This window comes from Trachypithecus francoisi, unplaced genomic scaffold (genome assembly GCF_009764315.1).
Source record: "Trachypithecus francoisi isolate TF-2019V2 unplaced genomic scaffold, Tfra_2.0 Lachesis_group13, whole genome shotgun sequence".
Taxonomy (NCBI): Eukaryota; Metazoa; Chordata; class Mammalia; order Primates; family Cercopithecidae; genus Trachypithecus; species Trachypithecus francoisi.
This window is the reverse complement of record NW_022681458.1, coordinates 80,381,303-80,405,223: the sequence shown is the minus strand read 5'-3', so window position 1 is coordinate 80,405,223 and position 23,921 is coordinate 80,381,303. Positions and strand designations below refer to the sequence as shown.

Genomic DNA, 23,921 nt, shown 5'->3' with positions numbered 1-23,921 from the left:
ATCAAATGAGAATGGCCAGAACCCTTGCCTTCAGAAATCTCAAGAGAGGCATTATGAATATAGGCTATTTTCTCATACTGACTATGGACTTTGAGAAAAAGAAAGCAGGCCGGGCGCGGTGGCTCAAGCCTGTAATCCCAGCACTTTGGGAGGCCGAGACGGGCGGATCACGAGGTCAGGAGATCGAGACCATCCTGGCTAACACGGTGAAACCCCGTCTCTACTAAAAAATACAAAAAACTAGCCGGGCGAGGTGGCGGGCGCCTATGGTCCCAGCTACTCGGGAGGCTGAGGCAGGAGAATGGCGGGAACCCGGGAGGCGGAGCTTGCAGTGAGCTGAGATCCGGCCACTGCACTCCAGCCTGGGCGACAGAGCGAGACTCCGTCTCAAAAAAAAAAAAAAAAAAAAAGAGAAAAAGAAAGCAGATCGAAAGGAAATAAAACCCCTTGATCTGTATAAATATCTTAGAAGTCCCAAGAGTAGAGGGTTTTCTGTAGAAAAGTTAATCTAATGTAGCTCACAAACCACAAACAAATTCAATCTATATTTGAATCCTTCAAAACCATTGTGTTTTTCAAACGTGATCTTATTCTCAGAACAAATATTCATTACAGAGCCCTGAAGCAGTCAGATACACCAGGCAGATAATAAGGCAACCAAATCCCAATGCCCTTTTATATCCATATTGCCATTCTCCATCTCTCCCACCTTACCCCTTCCACAGGCCACTAAAACTTACAGGAGATCCTATACCTTGAGTGCCATTTATGAATCTGGCATTTGCCCAGGTGAAAACAAAACTGTCAAAGATGGGAGTTGTAACTTTATTCTGCTATAAAACTCTTTTTTTGTAGCCCTCCATGACTCTTCCGGTAAAGATCACAAATGATGATCTGGATGGACTACAGGCACTTGCTGGTGTGGGACAGTCTACTCTGTCAGCTCTTCTTGCTCCTCTCTCATTACTTTCTAGACACTAACAAGCCAGGCTTTCTTCTCCTCAAATACTCTTTCTGTAAGGTGTCTACAGCCTTTTCTAGTCTCTCATCTTTACTACTTAATCCAAAAGCTATATACTTCCTCTGAGAAGCCCTTTCTGACCCTCTGGTTTAGATCAGGTTTCCTTTTACACATTCCCATAGACCATGTTCCTTGCTTTTAGAACACTGGTCTTGGTTTGTAATCGTGTGTATATTTGAGTGATTATTTGATTAATGTTTTCCCACAGTTACCATAAGGCCAGGAATCATGTCTTGTTTTTCTCATAGCACATCCCAAGCGTCTAGCACATACAGGTATCTAATAAATAGTTGTTGAATGAATGAATGCATGAAATGAAGCCTGATTGGATGGCCGGATGGCTGATTGGTTGGCTGGCTGGATGAGATGTGTGCCTTTTCTGAATTCCCTGCATGGTTTTTGGTAAGAAGATCTCTGGTGCTTTGGCTTGCTCACCAATATTATGAGGTACTGGACTAGAAGGTGTTGGCAATCTCTTCCAGCTATGCCATGCTAGATTTTGAAATCTGAAACTCAACCTGTTCTATTAACCTTGTAGTTACATTAATGTTCTGCTATGTATGTAGTAAGAGCAAAATAATAAAGTGGAATAATAACATCTTCTGTTGTTTTAACTGATTTACGCTGATGCATGTATGTGCCACACATTTGATTAGGACCATGAGTTTCTTTCTTTCCTTAATTTGCGGCAACTTATTCCATGGCTGTAAGAATAGTGGCTGGTGAACCCCTTTGCAACTAGACACTGAATACTTAATAGAATTGTTATTCTATTTTTTAAATAATTATCTTTCTGTATTATCTGTGCATCCTAAACAAGGTTGTGTACACTATACATTTATTTGTAATGAAATATCTTCTGTTTAATGAAATGGTCTTATGTAGAATTCGTACCATTGATTTTTTAATTCTCATTCAGTGAATAAAAGACCGTTTACTACAATAGCATTAGAATAATTGCCAAGTATTGTATTTAATGCAATTTTATTTAATTTTCCTAAGAACAAGTTGCAATCCGTTTCTAATGTAATAAAGGGAAAATTATTACACTATTTATAGTGGAACTTATTTTCCATTTGAAACGCACTTAGTTTGTGCCTACACAATGCTGAATATCTAGATGGAAAATTTAAAAATGTATTAAGTCCTTTTACTGTGAATACCAAGATCACCATTTTTTTCAAAGAATGTTTTTGATATTAATTCAATAAATGAATATAACCTTAGTTATTTTTTAAAAAGTATGAATAATGCTTCAGTTATGGCTGGTGACATAGTTTTCCCTATTTAAGTATCTTTGCATATAATTTTCCTTACTTGTATTATGCTTAATTGAAACATTTATAGCTGTAATTAATCTTCGTTTTCATAGAAGGCTAAATTAAGTGAGATAATTCAACTAAAACGTCTACCTCTATGTGTGGCACATGGTAGCAGTCAATACATGTTAACCTTTTAGCATTATTGTAACTCATCAGTATTTTTCAAATAAATATTTTAGATCAGTGTTTCCCAAACAGATTTGTCCACTGGGAATTTTTGCTTCTGAATATCTACTAAAACCACAGTTTGAGAAACACAGTTCCAGACAAGGCTATTAGTATATACAATTAAGCTTTACTTTTATTTTAGTTTAACAAAACTCATCAGTTATGCTTGAACATTTTGTCTATTGCCTAGCTCCATAACTGAACTGTTATAATTAAAATCATAAGTGTAATTAGTACTAATATTGTACAATGAATAAATAAAACATAAAAAACAAGAGTTTCAAATTGCTTTTTAAATATCTACTCATTTTCCTTTTCGTATCATTAAAAAGCATTTTGATCTTATCAGATTTCTCAAAAAGATTCTAAGAATTATTTATTCCTTTAAACCTCTAATTTTGTTTATCCAGGAAGGCTGGACTTGATACTATATTTCATATTACTTCCTAGTTAGCAATTAATTTTATATGAATGCATAGTAGCTATAAATGGCAACAATCAATATAGATAACTTAGCATATGACTCAAAATATCTGTAAAACAATTTTAAACATGTACTAATTGTACTACTAATTGTCATAATGAGACTAATCCTCACCATCCCCCAGGAAGTGATGAGCGGATGTATGAATAACATATCCACATGAGCCAGCTACATGTATGTGGGAATGGATTTCAGGCACAGATTGGGCTGGGATGATTACTCCTAACCTCATGTTAGCTTTGTAAACCATATCATATGTCATGTATCCAGGGCTTAGAAAGTGTAATTATGTTGATGTCAGGCTGGGTACATTAAGTTCATCCCCGATATAATCAGAGAAATTTAAATTAGGCATTCTACTCTTCCGGCTAAACATGACCACGTGTTCATAAACACAGTGCAGTAATGTGTATCCTTTGAGATGGTGCATTAAGTCACATGTTAGAATAAGAATAAAACATAAAGATTACTTAGAATTTTCAATCCAAGCTTTGATTCTTTGTACATATGGGATTTTGCTTTCTCAACATTTATCCAAATTTTATCCAAATTTATTGAACATGAATGTTTTTTCATCTCAGTGTGGCAAAGAATTGTATAAGACATAGGTCTCCACCCACAAAAGTAGAAGTAGTGATTGATTTTTCTCACTATTATATGTTCAGCTGCTAGGACAGTCCTTGACATAGCACGGGGGCTCAATAAATATTTGCTGAATAAAAAAATAAACCAACTTGACAGATTTTGTGTTCACTCGTTTTGGATAATTCCCCCGAGAATATATCTGCCCTTACTTTCCACCCTCTATTACAAGTTATAAATTTCATGTGTAGACTCTTTTGCCTTCATTTAAATATTTATAAAAACTTGGTCCTTGGAGCCCCTTGGAGTGTGCTTATATAAAAAGCAGATTCCTAGTACTTATCTCAAACCTACTGAATCCAGATCTCTGGGGGTGGGATCCTGGTAGTTTTAGTTTTTACCCAGCCTCTTTGATGATTCTTCTGCAAAGGTTCAGAATCTCAGTTTAATGATTTCACTGAATCTATTTTGCTCAATACACTCCTGTGCCTATCAGTAGGAATCATTCCTTGACTACAAACTCATTGTAGGTGGGTGAGGCTGGCCTGCAAAGCAATCCACATGTCATGGAGAAGAGATTCCACATAACTGAGTGTTCACCATGGCTTCCAAGGAATGTAAATGGCCTACGTTAATGTTTGTCCCCCTGTTCAATGACCTTGCTCATTGCCTTCAAATGCACTCCTTTTTAAGTATATTCCCTTTCCCACACCTGGAAAAGTGGACAAAAGGCAAGGGGACTGATTCTGCCCTAGACTAGACTTAAGTAAGATTATAGAAAAAGCATTGGGGTCATTATTTTCTAGTGTTTGGAATGTGTGTATGTGTGTGTCTGTGTGTAAGTCAGTATAAAATATATCTCCACAGCACCAAATACACTAAATGTTCTAGTCACCCAGAAAATATTCCATTAATAATTATTAGATGAATAAATGAATTTTCATGTCCTCTTCCAAATAATGTTGTAATATTAAATGTAATTATTAGATGATTTTGGAAGATTAGCTTTGACATCTATACTTTTTAAATTCTAATTGTTGAACAAAAGTAAACATGAATTCTGAAAGCATATCTCTCCTCTGTATATGTTAACACTTACTTGATTAGCTCTTAAGTTTTACCAGTGCTCTTAACTTCATTTTGGCCCATCTTTAGCATAGTTACTTATACATTGCTTAAACACTCTAATTAACTATGCTTTAATTATTTGCATTTTCAACTTATTAAAGCAAAGCTGAAAATTACTTCAATTATGAATCCAAGAAATTACAATTCACAGAAATGATTCACAAGCAAGTAATGATTTACTATTCTCTTAATTCTTTCTTAAAATGTTGTGCTTCTATTAGGTTTCTGTGTCTGTTTCTGCCATGTGATTTTCTAGTACTGAAAAATTAGGAATGGGTGTCAGAGCAGAGACATTGGATGTTAGTTCTAACGTTCAGCATAAACCAAATGAGAAAATTAAGTGGGCATGCAAATGGCTGGCAGGTCCTTTTGTTCTCACTTTTACACTTGATTTGTAATTGATGCATATGAGGTCATACCAAAGAAAGGAACTAGGGTTCCCAGGGAAAACACACCCATCTTCCTGATGGCTCTGCAGAGGTGCTACCTATGGGGAGGTATCATCTCCAATCATCACACTGGGTTTTGTTTGTTTCTGGAGTGAGTACCACAGGGGCAAGGACAGTAAATATTAGGGCAGGAAAGATACTATTTACAAGCTAATATGATCAAATTGGAACAAGACTGACAACTTTGAAAAACAAGTACATGAGGAGGCTTTAGATGAGTAATAGAAAGTGTTATAATTTATAAGTTATTGTACGTACCAAGCACTCTACATGCATAGTCCTGTTAAATCCTCACAACAACCATCTGAGGTAAATACTTTTGTGGACACCATTTTACAGATTAGGAAATGAAAATTAGCAAGGTGAGCTAACTTGCCTAATACATAGAAAAGCTGGAGTTTAAATTCAGTTGCATCTGGTTTTAGATACTTTGCCACTATACTATAATTAAAATGTAAGTGTACACATACAACAACATACAACAAACACAAAAGTAGGCAAGAACCAAGCAACAAACAAAGGGGTAGAATAATTACACCTCAAAACTTAGGTTAAGAGAAAGTGAGACAATTTGAGCTTTTTCAAAGCAAATAGGTTGCTAGCTATTATAAAGCTACTTACTGCTACTATTATTATTGTCTACTTGAAGAATGTCTCAACTCTAATAGCAATTTTCCATGGTTTTCTCTATGAACAGCACTGAGTTACATAAGTTATTCAAAGGATTTGCCGGGATTTAAAAATAGCCCATTTGTGTGTTATTTTATTGTTGTGTTACATTATTTTAATTAGAGTTCATTTATTTTTCAGGATAACTAAGGCTTTCAAAGATCCTAAGATATAATCAACATAATGTTTAAGAACATGAATGGCAAATGACCCTCTGGTGACCCTGAAGATGAAAGCAAGCCTTGTTTATTTTTGAAGGCCTCAGTCTCCTTTGCCAGCTCATTTTCCTCTAATCTCTATTTGACATTTTGTCATGGCTGTTACTGCTGCTACATGGGGCTGGAGAAAGAGCAACTTTCCCAAGTCATTTCATTCTCCCAGGATTTCTACTATATACCCCTGGGCTGAACCACCCCTAATCCCACTATCACACCTGACTTTCACTGGATTGTCTTTTTATCTCCACACATGTCTATTACACTTCCTCTTTAAAATCCTCGCTATATATCTCACAAGCACTTCAAAATCAATATGTTTAATGCTAAGAAAAAAATTCCATGCTCCTCTTCCAAATTTATCCAAGTAAATGGCACCACCTACCATTCATGTAGTTTCTCAGTACAAATATTTTGGTGTGATCCTTGACCTTCCTCTTCCTTAACCAGCACCCAGGCCTGCCAACCCTGTCTACTGCTTGTCTCTATTTCTACTGCACCCCCAGGGACAAACCATTTCACAATCGGTAGGCTTTAATGGATGCCTAATTGCTCCTCTGCAATTTCATTCCTGGTATTTTGTTGTGGTTTTGTTTTGCATTTTGCAGTGTCTAATGGCATTGTGCCTCATTCATGTGCTTATTAGTCATTTGTATATCTTCCTTAGCAAAATGTCTGTCCTTTGTCCATTTTTTAATGGAGTTATTTATCTTTTTATTATTGAGTTGCCAGAATTCTTTGTATATTCTAGATACATGGCCTTTATTGGATATGTATTTGCAAATATTTTTTCTCATTTTGTAGGTAGTCTTTTCACTCTTTAAATGGTATTCTTGGCCATCCTAAAATGTTAAATTTTGATGAAGTCCAATTTATGTATGTTTTCTTTTGTTTCTTGTATTTTTGGTCATATCTTAGAAAATTTGCCTAACTCAAAAACATAAAAATGTATCCGTATGTTTTAAGAGTTTTATAGTTTTTAGCTCTTACATTTAAGTCTTTGATCCATTTTGAGTTAATTTTTGTGTATGGTGTGAGGAATTGGGTCCAACATCTTTTTTTTTGCACACAGATATCCAATTGTTTCACCATCATTTGTTGGAAAGACTTTTCCTGTTGAATTGTCTTGGCATCCTCATCACAAATCAATTAACTAAGTATAAGGCTTTATTTCTGGACACTCAATTCTATTCCATTGATCTATGTATCTATCTTTATGCCAGTAACACACTGTCTTGATTACGGAGCTTTGTAGTAAGTTTTAAAATAAGGAAGTGTGATTCCTCCAAGTTTATTATTCTTTTTCAATATTGTTTTAGCTATTTTGGGTCCCTTGCATTTTTGTATGAATTTTAGGATCAGCTCATCACTTTCTGCAAAAAAAAGAAAACTATCTAGGATTTGGATAGAGATTACATTTAATCTGTTGATAAATTTAGGCAGTATTGCCATCTTAAAAATATTGAGTTTTATGATCCATAAACATGGGATGTCTTTCCACTTATTTAGATCTTTTTGGATTGCTCATTGGGAGTGTATAGAAATACTATTGGTCCTTATACATGGATCTTGTATCCTGCAACCCTGCTGAACTTTATTGTTAGTTCTAATAGTTTTTTAGTGAATTCCTTAGGATTTCTACAAACAAGATTGTGTTATCTGTTAGTAGAAAGAGTTTTACTTCTTCCTTTCCAATCTGGATACTTTATATATTTTTTTCTTGCCTAATTGCCTTGGCTAGAACCACTGATAAAATGTTGAGTAGAAGTGATGAGAGAGGACATCAAGTCCTGTTAATGATCTTAGCAGGAAAACAGTGTGACATTAGCTTTCATCTGTAAGAGTGATATTAGCTATGATTTTTTATTTTTATTTTTTGTAGGTGTCTCTGATAAGGTTGAGGAATTCTTCCTACTCTTAATCCATTAAGTGATTTTATCATGAAAGGGTGCTGTGTTTCGTCAAATCCTTTTTCTGTATCTATTATAATGACTATGAGGTTTGTGTCCTTTTTTCTATTAATGAAATTTATTATATTAATTGATTTTCAAACGATAAACCTACCTTCTATTCTCGGGCTAAATCCTAATTTGTCATGGTGTGTAATCCTTTTTATATATTGCTGGATTTGGCATGCTAGTATTTTGTGGAAAATTTTTGCATCTATATTCATAAGAGATATCGATTTATAATTTTCTCTTCTTGTGATATCTTTGGTTTGGGCATTATAGCAATGTGGGTAATACTGGCCTTATAGAATGAGTGGGAAAATGTTTTCTTTCATTTTTTGAAAACATTTGTGAAGAATTTGTAATAATTCTTCTTTAAGTGTTTGGTGGAATTTGTCAGTGAAGTCATTTGAGCTTATGAAGTTTTTTTTTTTTTTGGTGGGAAGTTTTAAAATTACTGATTCAATCTTTTTTGGTGTTATAGTACCATTCATGTTTTCTGTTTCTTCTTAAGTATTGGTAGTTAGTATCTTTCTATGTGCCTATTTCTATCTGCCTATTTCATTTGTTATCTGATTTTGTTTTGTTTTTGGTGGGGGGTGGGGAGACAGAGTCTTGCTCTGTTGCCCAGGCTAGAGTGCAATGGCACGATCTCAGCTCACTGTAACCTCTGTCTCGCAGGTTCAAGCACTTCTGCCTCAGCCTCCTGAGTAGCAGAAATTACAGGTGTCTGCCACCACTGCTAATTTTTGTGTTTTTGTAGGGAGGGAGTTTCTCCATGTTGACTAGGCTGGTCTTGAACTCCTGACCTCAAGTGATCCTTCGTCTTGGCCTCCCAAAGTGCTGCAATTACCACCACGCCTGGCCTGTTATCTGATGTTTTCTTTTGTAACATACAATTGTTATATCCTGTTCCTTAAGAAGTCCTAACATATCTGTTTTTCCACCAAGTATAAATCATAACTTGTATTCAAAATTTTAATTTAGATACTAAATGATACTATTTTTATTATTAATGGGAATAAATATTAATAAATATTGTAAGTTATTCTGTTCTTACTGCATAATATTAGTCAATTAAGAAGGATACTGGAAATGAAAAATAAGTTCTTGGTTCTCTATACACGAGAAATAAATTAAAAAGAGACTGATTGGGGGGAGGGGGGAGGGATGGCATTGGGAGTGATACCTGATGTAAATGACCAGTTGATGGGTGCTGATGAGTTGATGAGTGCAGCACACCAACATGGCACAAGTGTACATATGTAACAAACCTGCACGTTGTGCACATGTACCCTAGAACTTAAAATATAATAATAATAAAATAAAATTTAAAAAAAGAGACTGATTAGTATTTGATTAACTGTCCTATGAGAAAATCATTTTATTACATGCCTACTGTATTAATTATTGCTTTTTTAAAATTATACTTCAAGTTCTAGGATATATTTGCAGAACATGCAGGTTTGTTACATAGGTATTATATGTGCCATGGTGGTTTGCTGCACCCATCAACCCGTCATCTACACTAGGTATTTTTCCTAATGCTATCCCTCCCCTAGTCCCCCCACCCCCCAATAGGCCCCTGTGTGTGATGTTCTCCTCTCTGCGTCCATGTGTTCTCATTGTTCAACTCCCACTTATAAGTGAGAACATGCAGTGTTCGGTTTTCTGTTCCTGTGTTAGTTTGCTGAGAATGATGGTTTCCAGCTTCATCCGTGTCCCTGCAAAGGACGTGAACTCATCCTTTTTTACGACTGCATAGTATTCCATGGTGTATATGGGCCACATTTTCTTTATCCAGTCTATCATTGATGGGCATTTGGATTGGTTCCAAGTATTTGCTATTGTGAACAGTGCTGCAATAAACATACATATGCATGTGTCTTTATAGTAGAATAATTTGTAATCCTTTGGGTATATACCCAGTAATGGGATTGCTGGGTCAAATGGTATTTCTGGTTCTGGATCCTTGAGGAATCACCACCCTGTCTTCCACAATGGTTAAACTAATTTACACTCCCACCAACAGTGTAAAAGCATTCCTATTTCTCCACACTCTCTCCAGCATCTGTTGTTTCCTGACTTTTTAATGACTGCCATTCTAACTGGTGTGAGATGGTATCTCATTGTGGTTTGGATTTGCATTTCTCTAATGACCAGTGATGATGAGCTTTTTTTCACATGTTTGTTGATCACATAAATGTCTTCTTTTGAGAAGTGTCTGTTCATGTCCTTTGCCCACTTTTTGATGGGATTGTTGTTTATTTTTTTTTCCTTGTAAATTTGTTTAAGTTCTTTGTAGATTCTGGATATTAGCCCTTTGTCAGGTGGAGAGATTGGAAAAATTTTTCTCCCATTCTGTTGGTTGCCTGTTCACTCTAATGCTAGTTTCTTTTGCTGTGCAGAAGCTCTTTAGTTAAATTAGATTGCATTTGTCAATTATTGCTGTATTTTATGGCTCAGTTTGACTGTCTCTGGTTCTTAAGTCCTGATTCCACACCTCTGGCTCAAACTTTTCAATCTGGTTTTCAAGGTATATCTATGACTGGATGTTCTTGTCGAAGTTGTAACTCAATTTGCTTTGGAAATCTCAGACAGGTAAACGCCTCTCCATTATGAGAATCATACAAAGATTTGGATTTCTTTTTAAATTATTTAGAATTTGGCAAAACTCAAACAGAGTTTGCCAAGATTCATCTGTGATTTTAAAATTCACGTGCAAATTAGAGAACTATAAACTGCAAACTTGATTTCTTTATCTTGACTTAAAAACTCTTTTATATTCATGAACTTTCTGAAACTTCTTAACCTTTTAGACTTTCCCATATTTTCTCCATAAGAATAGTGAAAAAATAAGCTTAAAACTCTTAAGATGTTTGAGGGAATCTGTTTCACAGACTGAATGTTGGTCCTGGGAAAATATTTTAACCTTACAACTTACATATTTAAATCTCCTTTGAAGATGATTTTATCTCACTTATATCTTATTTTACCAAAGATGATTGTTGAAGTTATAGTAGTAACAGAATACTGATGGTAATAATAACAACAACAATGAATTTCTGACTAAAGTTCGGACTTCCCAGATGATATTTCTTCTTAAAAAATATTGATCTCTGTTCTATCCAAATTGTCTGTGGCCTTCACATATTTTCTTCAATGCATTATAAAAGGCAGGACTCAGCTAAATAATCACTACATATTATATATATATATGTGTGTATGTATGTAGAATCACAATTACATATGCATATACATATTCTCTTTGTTCATTTGTTTAAATAATTTTGGCCTCATAGCTCTATCAGTTTCCTTTTGGTTTCCTGAACTTCCCAAACACTTTTCTGATATTCAGCCTCCTAAATAGCTGGGACTACAGGTGCATGCCACCATGCCCAGCCAATTTTTGTATTTTTTTTAATAGAGAAAGGGTTTCACCATGTTGCCCAGCCTGTTCTCAAACTCCTGGGCTCAAGGAATCCTCCCATCTTGGCCTGCTGAAGTGCTGGGATTACAGCCATAAGCCAACACAGCCACCCACCCTTTCCTTTTTTACTCTCACTTAGCCTTATTCTCCAGTCCTCCACCCTTCAACTTCTTATATCTTTCTTCTTTCCTTTTGTTTTGCTTTTGCCCTAGAGCCATCAATGTTCTGTATGAGTTCTTCAGACACAAAAGTTTCTGAAACATTTGTTGTTTTTGGTTAAAAAAAAAAAAGTTGGGGATAGGAACAGGGATGATATTCTGGGATAAAAGCTCTCTACTCTCAGAATTAAGACATTTTTGAAATTGAAATACATCACACAGAATGGAATAGTTGCTATTGTTGAGTGTATAAGTATATATTCTCAACATGGAGAACACAGATGCAAAATGCTAGCTATCATTTACTACATGTTAGAAATTTTAGAAAACATTTGTTTTCTAACATTTGTTGAGTATTTGTTCATCATCATGTGGGGAACTCTATACTGAAAAGAATCTGAAACAAGGTCAAATAGCTCCTACAATTTCTTTCTGTAAGCCATGGAAGAATGGTCCAGGTATTCAGAAAATATAACTCATGAATCAAGTTTGTGTGGAATTTACCTGCAAAATTCCGCAACCTCGGTAACTTTTCACTTCTAGTTTTTTGCTTTTGTAACATCTGTTAAATCTCTTGAAACAAGAAAGTATGTATGTTTGTCTTTGGGGTGAACAAAAATAAGGGGAAGTCAAGGAGCCTTAGTTCCCACTCTCAGCCTTGTTGCATATTCACACAGGAAGAGGAGTGATGCTTGTGAAGAAGAACCTCAAAAGAAAAAGTGATTGGAGGTAAGAGAGAGGAAAGAAGTCAGTTGAAAGGGTGTAAGTTGAAGACAAGGACAACCTGGGAATAAGGGGTAGAAGCTCATGTGTGTTTCACACTTTGGCAAAACCAAAAAGGGAATATTTTACAAGTTTTGAAAAAAGTTTTTCCTTATAGTTAATATTTTGTAAGTGAGCTAAATGGATTTTCTCATTTCACTACTACATTTCATATTTGTTCTTACAGTCCAGTTTGATTATTCCTAAACACTTTTAATCCTGAGGCTGGTTCTCCTGGGATGAAAGAGCCTTTCTCTTTTTTTTTCTTTAGACCTGGTGTGAACTAACAGAAATCCTTCTCAGGTATCTGTGGTGTTGACCATGCATCTTCCGGTGCAGAAAGCACTGGATTCTTACTCCCCAACTTGCAGAGGAAATTCTAGACTGTTGCACCTCCATATCCTCAGCAACTGGCATGATGATGGGCAGGGAGTTAGTAGGACTAATACACTAATATGTAAATGAGTGAATGAATGTTTCCTGAGTGTGACTTTAAGTTTCTCAGAAGACTGTTCATACACTGGTTCATGAAATTCTGGGCTGAGGATACGAGGGCACCTAAGGCAAATCTGAGGTAATGGGATTTCTGATGAAGTGTGAGAAGGAGGCTAAGTAGGAGTTCACTTGGCTTTGAATTCTCTGTTCTTTTTACCCCTTCCTCCTTCCCTTTCCTTCCTTGCCATTCAGATCCTATTCTCATAGGCACTGGGCAGATGTGAGAGTGAGGACTGGTCCTGGCACTCCAGACGGGAGATGATTGACGAGTGAGATGTGAGAAGAAAGGAGGAAAGTCAGGAGGAGGCCACCATGCCTAACTTCAGGGCTGCCCGTGGCACTTACTTGACCAGGTCCTGCTCAGGAAAGTAGGGGAATGACTAGTGCCATTCACAAGCTATTTAGCTGACATTCTAAGAAGTTATTCAGCAAATTTAGAACAGAAGGAGAATGATATAGTGGATCAAAAAACAGTAGTTCTCACCTTAGTTATGATTTTTCTATTTCTGAATGAGTACTCAAATTTCATTGAGTACTCGAGTTTAATTTGATTATTTCACCCTATCAAGAAATCACTTTATTCTTTGAATTTTCCTATTAGTTGAAAACAGAGAATTGTATTATAAATTGCATAGGACTTTTATACTGTATATAGTTTACAACATATATTTATATGTAAGCTATACATAACTAAACTTGGAAAGAGGGTAAGGATTGAGATTATATGTGATCACACAAATATCTGTGTATGTGTATCTCTATACATCACTTGTAAATATGTAAATATAACGTATTTCTTTTTAGAAATTATAGCTTGAATTCCATAGTGAAATTCATCCTTCCCTGTGGACATGGAGGCAAGTGCCCTATAAAATTAACAAACTTTTGTTCCAAGAACATTTATTTCTGAGGGTGCACAGTATCAATTTCAAGGTTGAGTTTCTTTAAAAATCAGGAGCTAATTTTTAATGAATTAACATTCAAAGGATCTATATGACCTAATCCACTACCTGACAACTGCTAGTATGAGGGAAATGTGGCCCCAAGACCACTGAGTTGAGAGACGGGTCTGAAAATAATTTTAACATGAAAATTTATGAAAGATATGTACACGCACTACATACCTCTCAACAGCCTAAGAAGAATCTTGTGCTGGCAGAGAACAGAAACAAAGACTGAAATGAACACTGAAGATATAAGCTGACTTCATCTTATGGGTTCACCTATTCTATTTTGTAATTCTGTGAAAATCTCATGATTATTTTCAATTTTCCAAAACATTTTTCTATGTTCTTTTTAATAGCAATAGTTATTCAGGACTCATACATTCTTTAGCTGAAGTTATTTTATTGATCTTCGTTTACTACCAGTTAACTTTTAACCAAGATATTTCCCACATTTGTTATCATAAACTTTTAGCACTTATTAGTACAAATTTTTTCCTTTTCCTAGACACAAAAGACATAAGATCTGTTATTACTGGATTTTTTTTTCTATTTTAGAAGCTTGAGTTTCTCTTCATAAATATTTTCATAAAAAGCTATTCCCCTAATATCACTGGATTATCTATCAACATAGTCCTACTTTATATTTAAACTAGCTCTGATATCAGCCTACAGTACCTTCCAATTTTTAGCAAAGTGAGATCAATGTCAATCTAAGCCTTTTTTGTAAAAGGATACAATTTATGACTGATCATAATGCTTGCTTAACAATGTTTAGTTTTCTAATTTGATGTGCAGTGCTACTACATCTAAAACAACAACTTTGCTTTTTCTATACAGCTATTCCTGAGATCTGTATTCTCAACTTCCTCCCTAAATTTTTGGAAAGACAATTTAGTAATAAAAAAAGTCCATAGATTCTGTTTTAACTTTTCCATTCTTACTCATTTTTACTTTCCACGAGACAAACCTAATAATGAAAAGCAATGTTAGTTAAAAATGTTGTCTCTAAAGGCCTGTCAAAGCTTGTATTTAGCATATATTTTTGGGGGTTGTGGGGGTGATGCAGCATAGTTCTTAGGTTTTTCTGTTGCTGAAATAACACTGTAAATCTCTTCCTACCCATGCCTTAAATTCCTCAGTATTTCTGGTCTTGCACAACAACATATCTGTGAGCTTATATGTCTTCTTAGAAATAACAGACTTACTTTGGAACATAAGCACTTAGGAAATGTTCAGCCACTTGTGATCTTGCATTAGTACATTTTCCAAGCTATTCTAGGCAGATAGAGCAAATCAGAGAAAGTTCTTACCTCTTGAAGGGCGTAAGACAATGCACATCACCAATAAGGCAAGCACAGCAGAGGTGGCAACTCCAAATACGATTTTTACCCAAGTCTACATAAAATAAAGAGAATTAGGCATACACGTAGTTCCTGCTAAATAGTAGAAATGGCAAGATTTTGTTTACACCTAAATCCTATTTCTCTCGCCCCACAAAGCTTTTGATTGTCTTCCACTGATCCAGCTATAATTGCTGGAATTCTTCCAGCTCTGCAAGGACAAATGTTTCTACAGTATATGTGAACAATTTTCCAATCCCAACCCATTCAGGAAGTAAATACGTATGTACAAATCCTCACCTTTTAAACAATAGAAAACTCTGATCACGTTCAATCCAGCCAACCTTAATTTTTTTAACGATACTTGAGGTTGCTTATACTAACCTTCATTTTTCCAGATGTTTTTGAAAGTTAGCTAATTCTGCTTCAGAGCGTGGGTCACTGGATCTGTGAAAACCGTTGAAAAGGACCAAGTCTGTCTTTGTAGTTGGAAGCTGAAGCCAGGACAAGGTTTTTTTCTTTCCACGGACTTTTGAATACCGTGCCAAGTTTCAAAAGATTTCTGTAAAATTAGAAACAGATTTTGGGGGCGTTCTTGGCCCTCAAATGAACTGTGAGTGACTCAGGGGAGGTTTTATAGCTTTCTCATCCTTGTAAATTCTACACCAACATCTGCTTACGTTGACATACAGAGGTTTTTATTTTTTCTTTTTTACAAGTACAGGTTTATGTTGCATTTTCTTCTAGAATTCACTGAGAGATCGCTTTAGAGAGTCGTTGAGTTTTGTATAACATTTTTATTTGCCACTAAAAGATGAATTTAAAATAATGAAACTTGCAGGTCTGTACATTAAACATATATCTACTTTTTAACAGAGGAAGAACATTGAAGCCACATAAGATTTTGTGAGAAATGCACCATATAACTGCACTTTTTTTTCCTCTGGAAGATTATGAGGTATTGCAGACAGAAATGTTTTTCTTTCAGCACAATTTCTTTGTCCATATAGCACCATATGCACTTTCAGTAAATACAGAAGTTTAAAAATTCAACTGTCTAAACCCACGGCTGCTTTACTTTAAAGAAATAAAATGCCATCTGGTGAAATTTAGTATGGGTTAGGTGTGTATGCACAGGCTAGAAAGATGGAAAGATCAGTAAGAATAATTTACCAGCAGACCTTTGGAAGAATGGAAATGGCTTTACAAGAGTGGTATTTTTGCTTTCCTCTCAGAATATCTTCTGAGAGAGGAGAACATTTAGTAATTATAAAGATTTAAAAATAAATAAAAAAGCATCTGAAAAGAGAAGTAAATCTTATGTACAATTTCATTTTGGCTAAATCTACATAATTCCAAAGAAATTGGTCATCTTGACAGATTAGTAAAATGGTTGACTGAATTAAAAAAAATACACATACAACAGTTTCTTGGAGTGTTCTGTCTGTTTTAATGCAATTCACTTGGATAGATTTTGTGGTTCCACGTAAACACAGTTGTTAAATCTACTGTGTCCTTAATTTTTCCACTAATGGTTTTCTTTTTTGGAAGTTTATAATGTTCCCAACCTGATTAAAACACTTCATGGCAACCTTTCTTGGATTGTGCATGAAAGGTAATGGGGAAATGTTACCAAAACATGTTGCTGTTTGCCTTAGTCAACTTGTCTGGCTACCATGGGACACTTTCTCCAGCAAAGAGCAGGACAGTGGCTTGTGAACTTCCTTTCAGACATTCTCCAGACATCCCTCCCTGAATTCCAGCCTTATGAAACTTCTGTTGAGGAAAATGAGTCATTAGGCACTTACTGGCAGAGAACTGTGTTCCTCGTGGCTTGGGGCTGGGCCCTCTCCTTTGCTGTTGGTGGAGTCACCTCTTTACAAACTGAAGTAATCATTAAGAGTAACATCCAAGGTGTGCTATACACTTGTAGGTATCTCCAAGTGATTGTGAAATCCTCAGATCTGAGATAAAAGCCAGCAGCCAGGTCCTGAATGAAGTGTTTCTCTGTAAGTCCTCTCAGATTGATTATCTTCTCTGGAACACACCGTGTTCTCAGAAGTTCTGCCCTAGCCTGCCAAAGCCCCAGAGTACACAGGTACTTTTTAGTGGGTGATTTCCAAGACTTTACATTGTAGAAAGAAACTATAATAAATTATTAGGGTGTAATTAAAAGACCATGCTGAGAGCATATTAGCTCTAGCAATTAAGAATGCACTGACATGTGACTGGTCTGAGCACCACTTAGGATTCTATGACTGTGCGAGGGTGTCCACAGGATACTTATTTAACAGGCACTATGAAGAAGTTGGAGTGCTTTAAGACACATTTAAGTTGCAACTATTAGTAAGGGGGGGGAAATGATGAGAGTGAAACAGTGTCTGTTTAATATTTTTTGTTTTTTCCTTGGAAGGTTGGGTGAGTCAAGCTGTAACTTCTGGAAAATTCTTACTAGTTTGAAATGTTTTAAGAAAAATGAGACTGACTGCAGAAATAAAGATGTCGAGTTTTTCCATCTGATTTCATGCTTTAGGGAGGTATTGTTTTTATAGAGTCACACATGTTCATTCGTTTGAGACAATGTGAATGTGTTCTAATTTTCATCCAGACAAGAACTCCCATAAAATTTGGATTTTTAAAATATTATAACATCTTTATTAGCTTTTTTAAAATTTTGGAGTCAAAGTGAAAATGCTTTTGTTAACTTTTTAAAAACATTTAGGAAACTGACTCTTATTCCTACTTTATACAATTAGTTAACACCCAATCAACATTTTTGTTGAGAAAAAAAAAAGGAATCAGACACAGTGTGTGCCTTTAAGGAACTTACATTCTAGTACAAGTATGGCAGGTACGTTCTTACATACTTGCTTCCTTTTGCTTCCTAAAGCTCTTGTTCAGAAATAGCCTGAAGCTGAGTTTGTGTTTTGTAGAAAGAGTGTTCTCGCTGGTTGGTGATTTCTACACGGACCTGGGAAGAGGACTGGAAAGGACACATATCACATGCATGTAATTCTCAGTTCAAGTCTAACCTTTGTTAGGACTGAGACTTTTCTCAGAAAGCAATTCTGGGTCTATAAAAATGCTACAAAAGCAGAAAGGATGACGATTTGGCATGTACAAAGGTAAGGCCAGCAATTAGGAGAGTAGAGGCTTATCAACTGAGTTCTTTCCAGAGAGGGACCTTGTAAGACTGACTTTGGAATATGACTGCATTCTAGTAAGCCCGCTGGATAAATGAGCTATAACATAAATCCTTAGGTTATAAGGAGGAGAGCTTACTAGAACTATTTATTAATAGCCAATGTGTATCTGCCAAAAATGATTTTAATTTATATGTTTTCCCAGAAAACTCACTCAGCTGTGTATTTCTAGAGTCTGAAGGTAAGACCACGCTGAGAGCATAAGGATGTTATCTTTTTATTTTATGGTGGGGAGATGAAAGAGAGATGTGTTTATTAACCAAAAGCCATGACAAATTATTTAAAGACAAGTTACAAGTAAGGGGAATAATGATAGAAGTGCAGTAAAAATAAGCCTGATTTTATACTCTAAAGTAAAAATTTGCTTCTAGAAAACCTAAAAGCTCCTAACATCCTACCCATTTGATTCCTCAGATTCAATGAATATTTACTGTTTACTGTTATCTACAAAGTGATTTAATGCATTATTTCATTTGATCCATACCAAAACTCATTTTGCTGATTAGGAAACAGCCTAGAAAAACTATATAACTTGCCCAAGATTTTAACAGGACCCAGTGTTGCTATCTTACATTGCTTCTTTGTGATACTTCCTAAAATTTTATTCCAAAGTGATAAATATATATGTCTTAAAATTATAATTGACATTTCACCAACTTGCTATTGGGGGAAACTTTAAGGTTGTGAGAGTAAAATAATTAAGGCTAAAATATTAATGATCTTCACATCTTGAAAGTACCTTGTTACATATGTCTCAAAAGAACACAATTTCACTCTACAAGGATTGTGTTCAAAATATTAATTTGTTTAGAGTTTTTTTAAATTGGGGTCTAGTAATCAGATAATTATTTATACAGTGCCTGGGTTAAAAGCTCTTCCTCCAGGGACTTGCTTAAATCAAAGGATTGATCAAAATACCCGTCAACAAAGAGATTTTTGAGTTCCAAGCTAGAAAGAGTCCTGAGGTCTTCAAAGCTCAAAATAACTATCACATAGTTATAGATCTGGAAGAAATGGCATAATATAGCATCAGTGGGAAATGATATAGCTCAAACTATTTTTTGAATTTGATCTCTTTTCTAAAACCACAATTGTTACATAAGGGAGAGTATAAAGCCACATGACTCCCAGTTTGTAATTGGTATCTGCTACCTTCATAAAAGTTGTAATTAGATGTCAGTGTTTCATTATCCTATCATAACTAGGGCAAGGGCTCCTTGGAGACCCAAAGGATTAACTATCAAAATGGGATTAGAAAAGAAAGAGAACAGAGACACAACCCATTTCTTTGAGTGCTGAGGGCACAAAGACTCAGAAGAGAAATCAGTGCTTCATTGTCATTTAAACAGGGAAATACTACATCTCTTTAGAAGTGGTTAACCAACAAGAAGACTGTTTAAACAGTATAAATAGAATGTTTAAGCACCTATAGACTTTAACATAACTTATTGACACATATTGCTTTTTCACTAGTATTTTCAGGTTAGAGAATATTACTAATACTAGTTAATGTCTACTGAATACTTTTATTGATCATGACATTTCTTCTCAGCACTTTGCATGTGCTATCTCCTTTCATCCCCAGAACATTCATACTTTTATTATCCTCATTTTACAGATGAGGACATGGATGCACAGAAAATCTAAATAACTTCCCCGAAGTCCCACAACTTATGAGTGGTAGGGATGGGATAAACCCAGATAGTCTCACATTATAACACAATTGGATTGACCCATGCTTAGGGCTCTCAGAGGAGGGTATATATTGGTACAGTGATTGGGATGTATGATCCAGCTGGAACTAGGAGGAGCTGAAGATGGAAGGAAAAAATACATGGGCTAAAATACTGGACATTTTAATGAGTTCAAAGTATGAGTCCTAGTAGTAGCTAACAGTAGGATGGGAAATAAAAGAGATTTTTTATCAGATAGCAGCAGGTTGTATTTAAGATTTCAGCTCAAGTTACAACGAGGCCTAAGGTATGGTCACAGAAGTAAGTAGCTGAGATAGAAGAAAGAAGTGAAGGTCCTTAGAGAGATATAGTTGGCAAAGCAGTGAGAGGCTAAGATATCCTTTGGGATGTTCATCTAGGAACTTAATTCACCTCAAATTATGTCAATAATTAAGGGCAGCAGAGAAATGCCCTGAGTTATATCCCCAATTCTGTATAATATGGATGGAGAGATTTCCAGTTTAAGATGCCATATTGAACATATATATTGATCTCTTTGCCTTTGGAAACTCCATTAAGCTGATTGTAAAGGATGAAAAGGACACTGACATGACAATGAAGAGACTGAAGAAGTATCATCAATGGATAAAGAAATAGCAGCTGCCTGGACCATGCCTAGAAAGGAATCATTTTGCCTGGCAGAAGCATGAAACAGTTCCATATTTGAGATGGTATTTACCACCGAGGGTAAGAAAGGGAGATGGGGGCTGAAAAAAGAGTACCGGTTGGAAATCCATACATGGACTCTTCACCTCTGGGTGAAAAAAAAAAAAAAAAAAAAAAAAATCTGCAGCTAAGCATTTATCCTAGGAGCATGTATAGGAGTCAGTACACCAAAGTCAATCCAGTCCTCCAGTTTAATGGCTTTCTGACCTTTATCCTTAAACCCACCAACTGTATACCAGGATCTCTCCAGTCTCACCTCATTCTTAATCTGCAACAAAAATAAGAATCAGTAGACAAGAATAATATTTTTAAAAAAGAAAAAAGAAAAAGAATCAAAACCCCAAAACATGAAAGAAAAAACAATTTTTTAAGCAAGATGAATAAATTTTGAAAATGACCATAGAGATAATTCTGGGAACAGAGGCCTTTTAAAATGTTTGAATTAGCATTCTCAGTGAGATTCAACAAGATATTGCCACAATTTAGAGACCAAGTTTAAAAAATGCAACATTCAAAAAAACTTCTTGTGATAGATAAGTTTATGTGTCAACTTACTGGGATAATAGATAAGTTTATGTGTCAACTTGCCAGGATAAGGAATGCCCAGATAGCGGGTAAAACATTATTTCTGAGTTTATCTTTGAGGGTGTTCCTCGAAGAAATTAGCATTTGAATCAGTATCGAGAAAAGAAGATCAGTCCTTATCAATGTGGGTGGAAATCACCCAATCTACTGAAGGTCTAGATTGAACAAAAGGGCAAAGGAAAGATGATTCTCTCTGTTCTTGAGCTGGAACATCTATCTTGTCCTGCCCTAAGATCCTGGTTCTCAGACCTTCTGACTCTGAAACTTATACCAGGGCCCTTCCCCACTTTTAACCTCTATAATTGCATAAGGCAACCCATAATAAGTCTCCTCTTATCTACCTATCTAACATCTATCTATCTATCTATCTATCTATCTATCTATCTATCTACCTCCCATTAGTTCATTTCTCTGAAGAATCTTGATGAATATGCTCTAAGGTATTGAAAATATGATCACCAAAATTTATTTAAATCAAAATAGGTTTTGTGAAATAAAATCGAGGAAGCCCCTCAGAACAGAAAGGCAAAGTTGGATAATATAATGGAAAGTTAAGAGACATAAAATATAAACTCAGGAAGTTTGAGGATTAAAGGGCAAAGAAGGCAGAGGGGAGGAGGTTATTACAGAATGAATGCAAGGGAATTTCCCCAAACTGTAAAAGAAAATATGTTTTTCAGGGCCCACAAAATATCCAGCACAAAATATGATAAAAGACTTATACCTAAACACATAACTGTGAAATTCTATGATATTGATTATAAAGATAAAATTTTATATTCTTCCTTAGAAAAAAAATAAGTGTCATGTGAAAGAATCAAGAATTGGACTGACCACACACTTGTCACTGCCAGTCAGATTCTGCAAAACAATGAATCTATTTTTCAAAGTTCTGAAATAAAATGCTAATCAAACTAGAATCTACTTAACTAAGACACTGCTAAATATGAGGACAAAATAAAAGATTTTCAGATGTGTGATAAATCAGAGTTTATACTCCGAGGATTCTTTTGTAGAAAGGAACTCAAGGGTGTATTTCAGCAAAATAAAGAAGTAAAGTACTAGAGCCATCACTCAGAGAGCAAATGACAAGACCAGATGCTAACAACAAACGTTGTGTGACTTCCTATCTCCAGCCACTTCTGAAGTCAGATCTATTTTCTTGAGTAAGTAATTTTTTTCTAAGTTTGTGTTGTTTTTCATACCATTTGGAACCAAGAATCCTGGTAGTCACAATAATGTTTGGAGGTACTAGATGGACTGTAAAAGCAGAATCTCTAAGTAACTTCTTCGCTGAACAGCATGGGAATTGGTGCCATAGAGAAAGAAAAGTGATCCTACCAAACCAGTTAGCTCAAGAGCAATGCTTAAGTAGTCATAGTAATTTAAACTGTTTATTGATTTAAAATTTTTAGAAGTCACTGAGACCTTTATAGTCAGAGAAATTGTCAATCTTAACAAGTATAAAAGTAAATGTATGTGTAACCAAAGTTGGGAAGTGAAAGAGAGTGAAGAAAGGTAGGTAAGGTAGACAGAGGGCAGGAAAGCCCATGTCCTCATCTCCCAAAGCAGATAGTGAAGAGATCTCACCTGTGAAGACAAGAATAAGAATTGGAGGCACACATGACAGTCCCTGCCATGTTATCACCAAATGGTATTGAAAGCACATTGTAGGAAGGGAAATACATTCAGAGAAATATAGAAGCCACATGATTTTTAAATGTATTTCAGAACTTCAAAAATAAGTCTACAAACTCATGTGATGGATATTAGGTCTATTCCTAACTAGTCTCATACTATAGATGAAATTTGTGCTTGGTGTCTTTTTCCCTTTTTAGGAACATTTGCTCCACAGTGCAGTAAAAAAAAAAAAATTAAAATGTGGAAAGGACCAAAGCAGGCAGTTCATGCAGGCAAATCCACATATTCACAAAAGTTGAAAACGTAAAATTAAAAATGTTAAATGTTTCAAAATAGGATCATTTTAATTTGGATTATCAGAGATTAAAAAGACTAGAGAACCCTACTGGTAGCAAGGCTGTAGAGAAGCTGGCACTTTCATACTCAGATGGTGGTAGAAGAAGGACTGAAAACTTTCTGGAGGGAAATTTAGGAGTAAATGTCAAAATTACACGTATTTTTTGGTATAGCAAACCTAACTCTAGGAATGTGCTTTAAGGTTAACATGGATAAGTGTACAAAGATGCAAAGTCAAGAATATTTTTTGAAACTTCATTTACAATATCCAGAAATTAAAACTATTTAAGAATTCATCCAGACAAAATTAGACATATAAATTATGTAACACATAAAAATGAAGGATATAGGTCTAAATTGGTTGGCATGGAAAATGTCTAAAATCTGTTGCTTAGTATATATAATATGACTTTATTTTTGTGGAGGGGAAGAAGGAAATATTTATGTAGCTGTGTACATGGTGGAAACTCTGGAAATATATGTCTCAGAGCCATGAGTACCAAGGTGGGGCTTGGTGCCATGGTGTGTCCTGGAAGCAGGTAAGAAAAGCGGTGCAATGCCTACAGTATATTTATAAATAGTAGTAAATATCACTCAAAGTTGGTTGTCTGTTTATTATCACTATGTCCAGAAATTCT

At 35.4% G+C, this 23,921-nt stretch overlaps 1 protein-coding gene across 2 annotated transcripts in view; it reads right to left on the bottom strand.

Moving 5' to 3' along the window:
• The window catches only part of FAP (fibroblast activation protein alpha), a 72,841-nt gene extending 57,103 nt beyond the window's left edge, over positions 1–15,738 (bottom strand). For both annotated transcript variants that reach the window (XM_033231297.1, XM_033231298.1), the window contains exons 1-2: positions 15,504–15,738; positions 15,090–15,174 (exon numbers count right to left, since the gene is read on the bottom strand). In XM_033231297.1, coding sequence (XP_033087188.1) covers positions 15,090–15,174; positions 15,504–15,509 — 91 coding nt within the window. In that variant the 5' untranslated portion in view covers positions 15,510–15,738. The remainder of the gene's footprint in view (positions 1–15,089; positions 15,175–15,503) is intronic.
• Between the last annotated feature and the right edge of the window lie 8,183 nt (positions 15,739–23,921).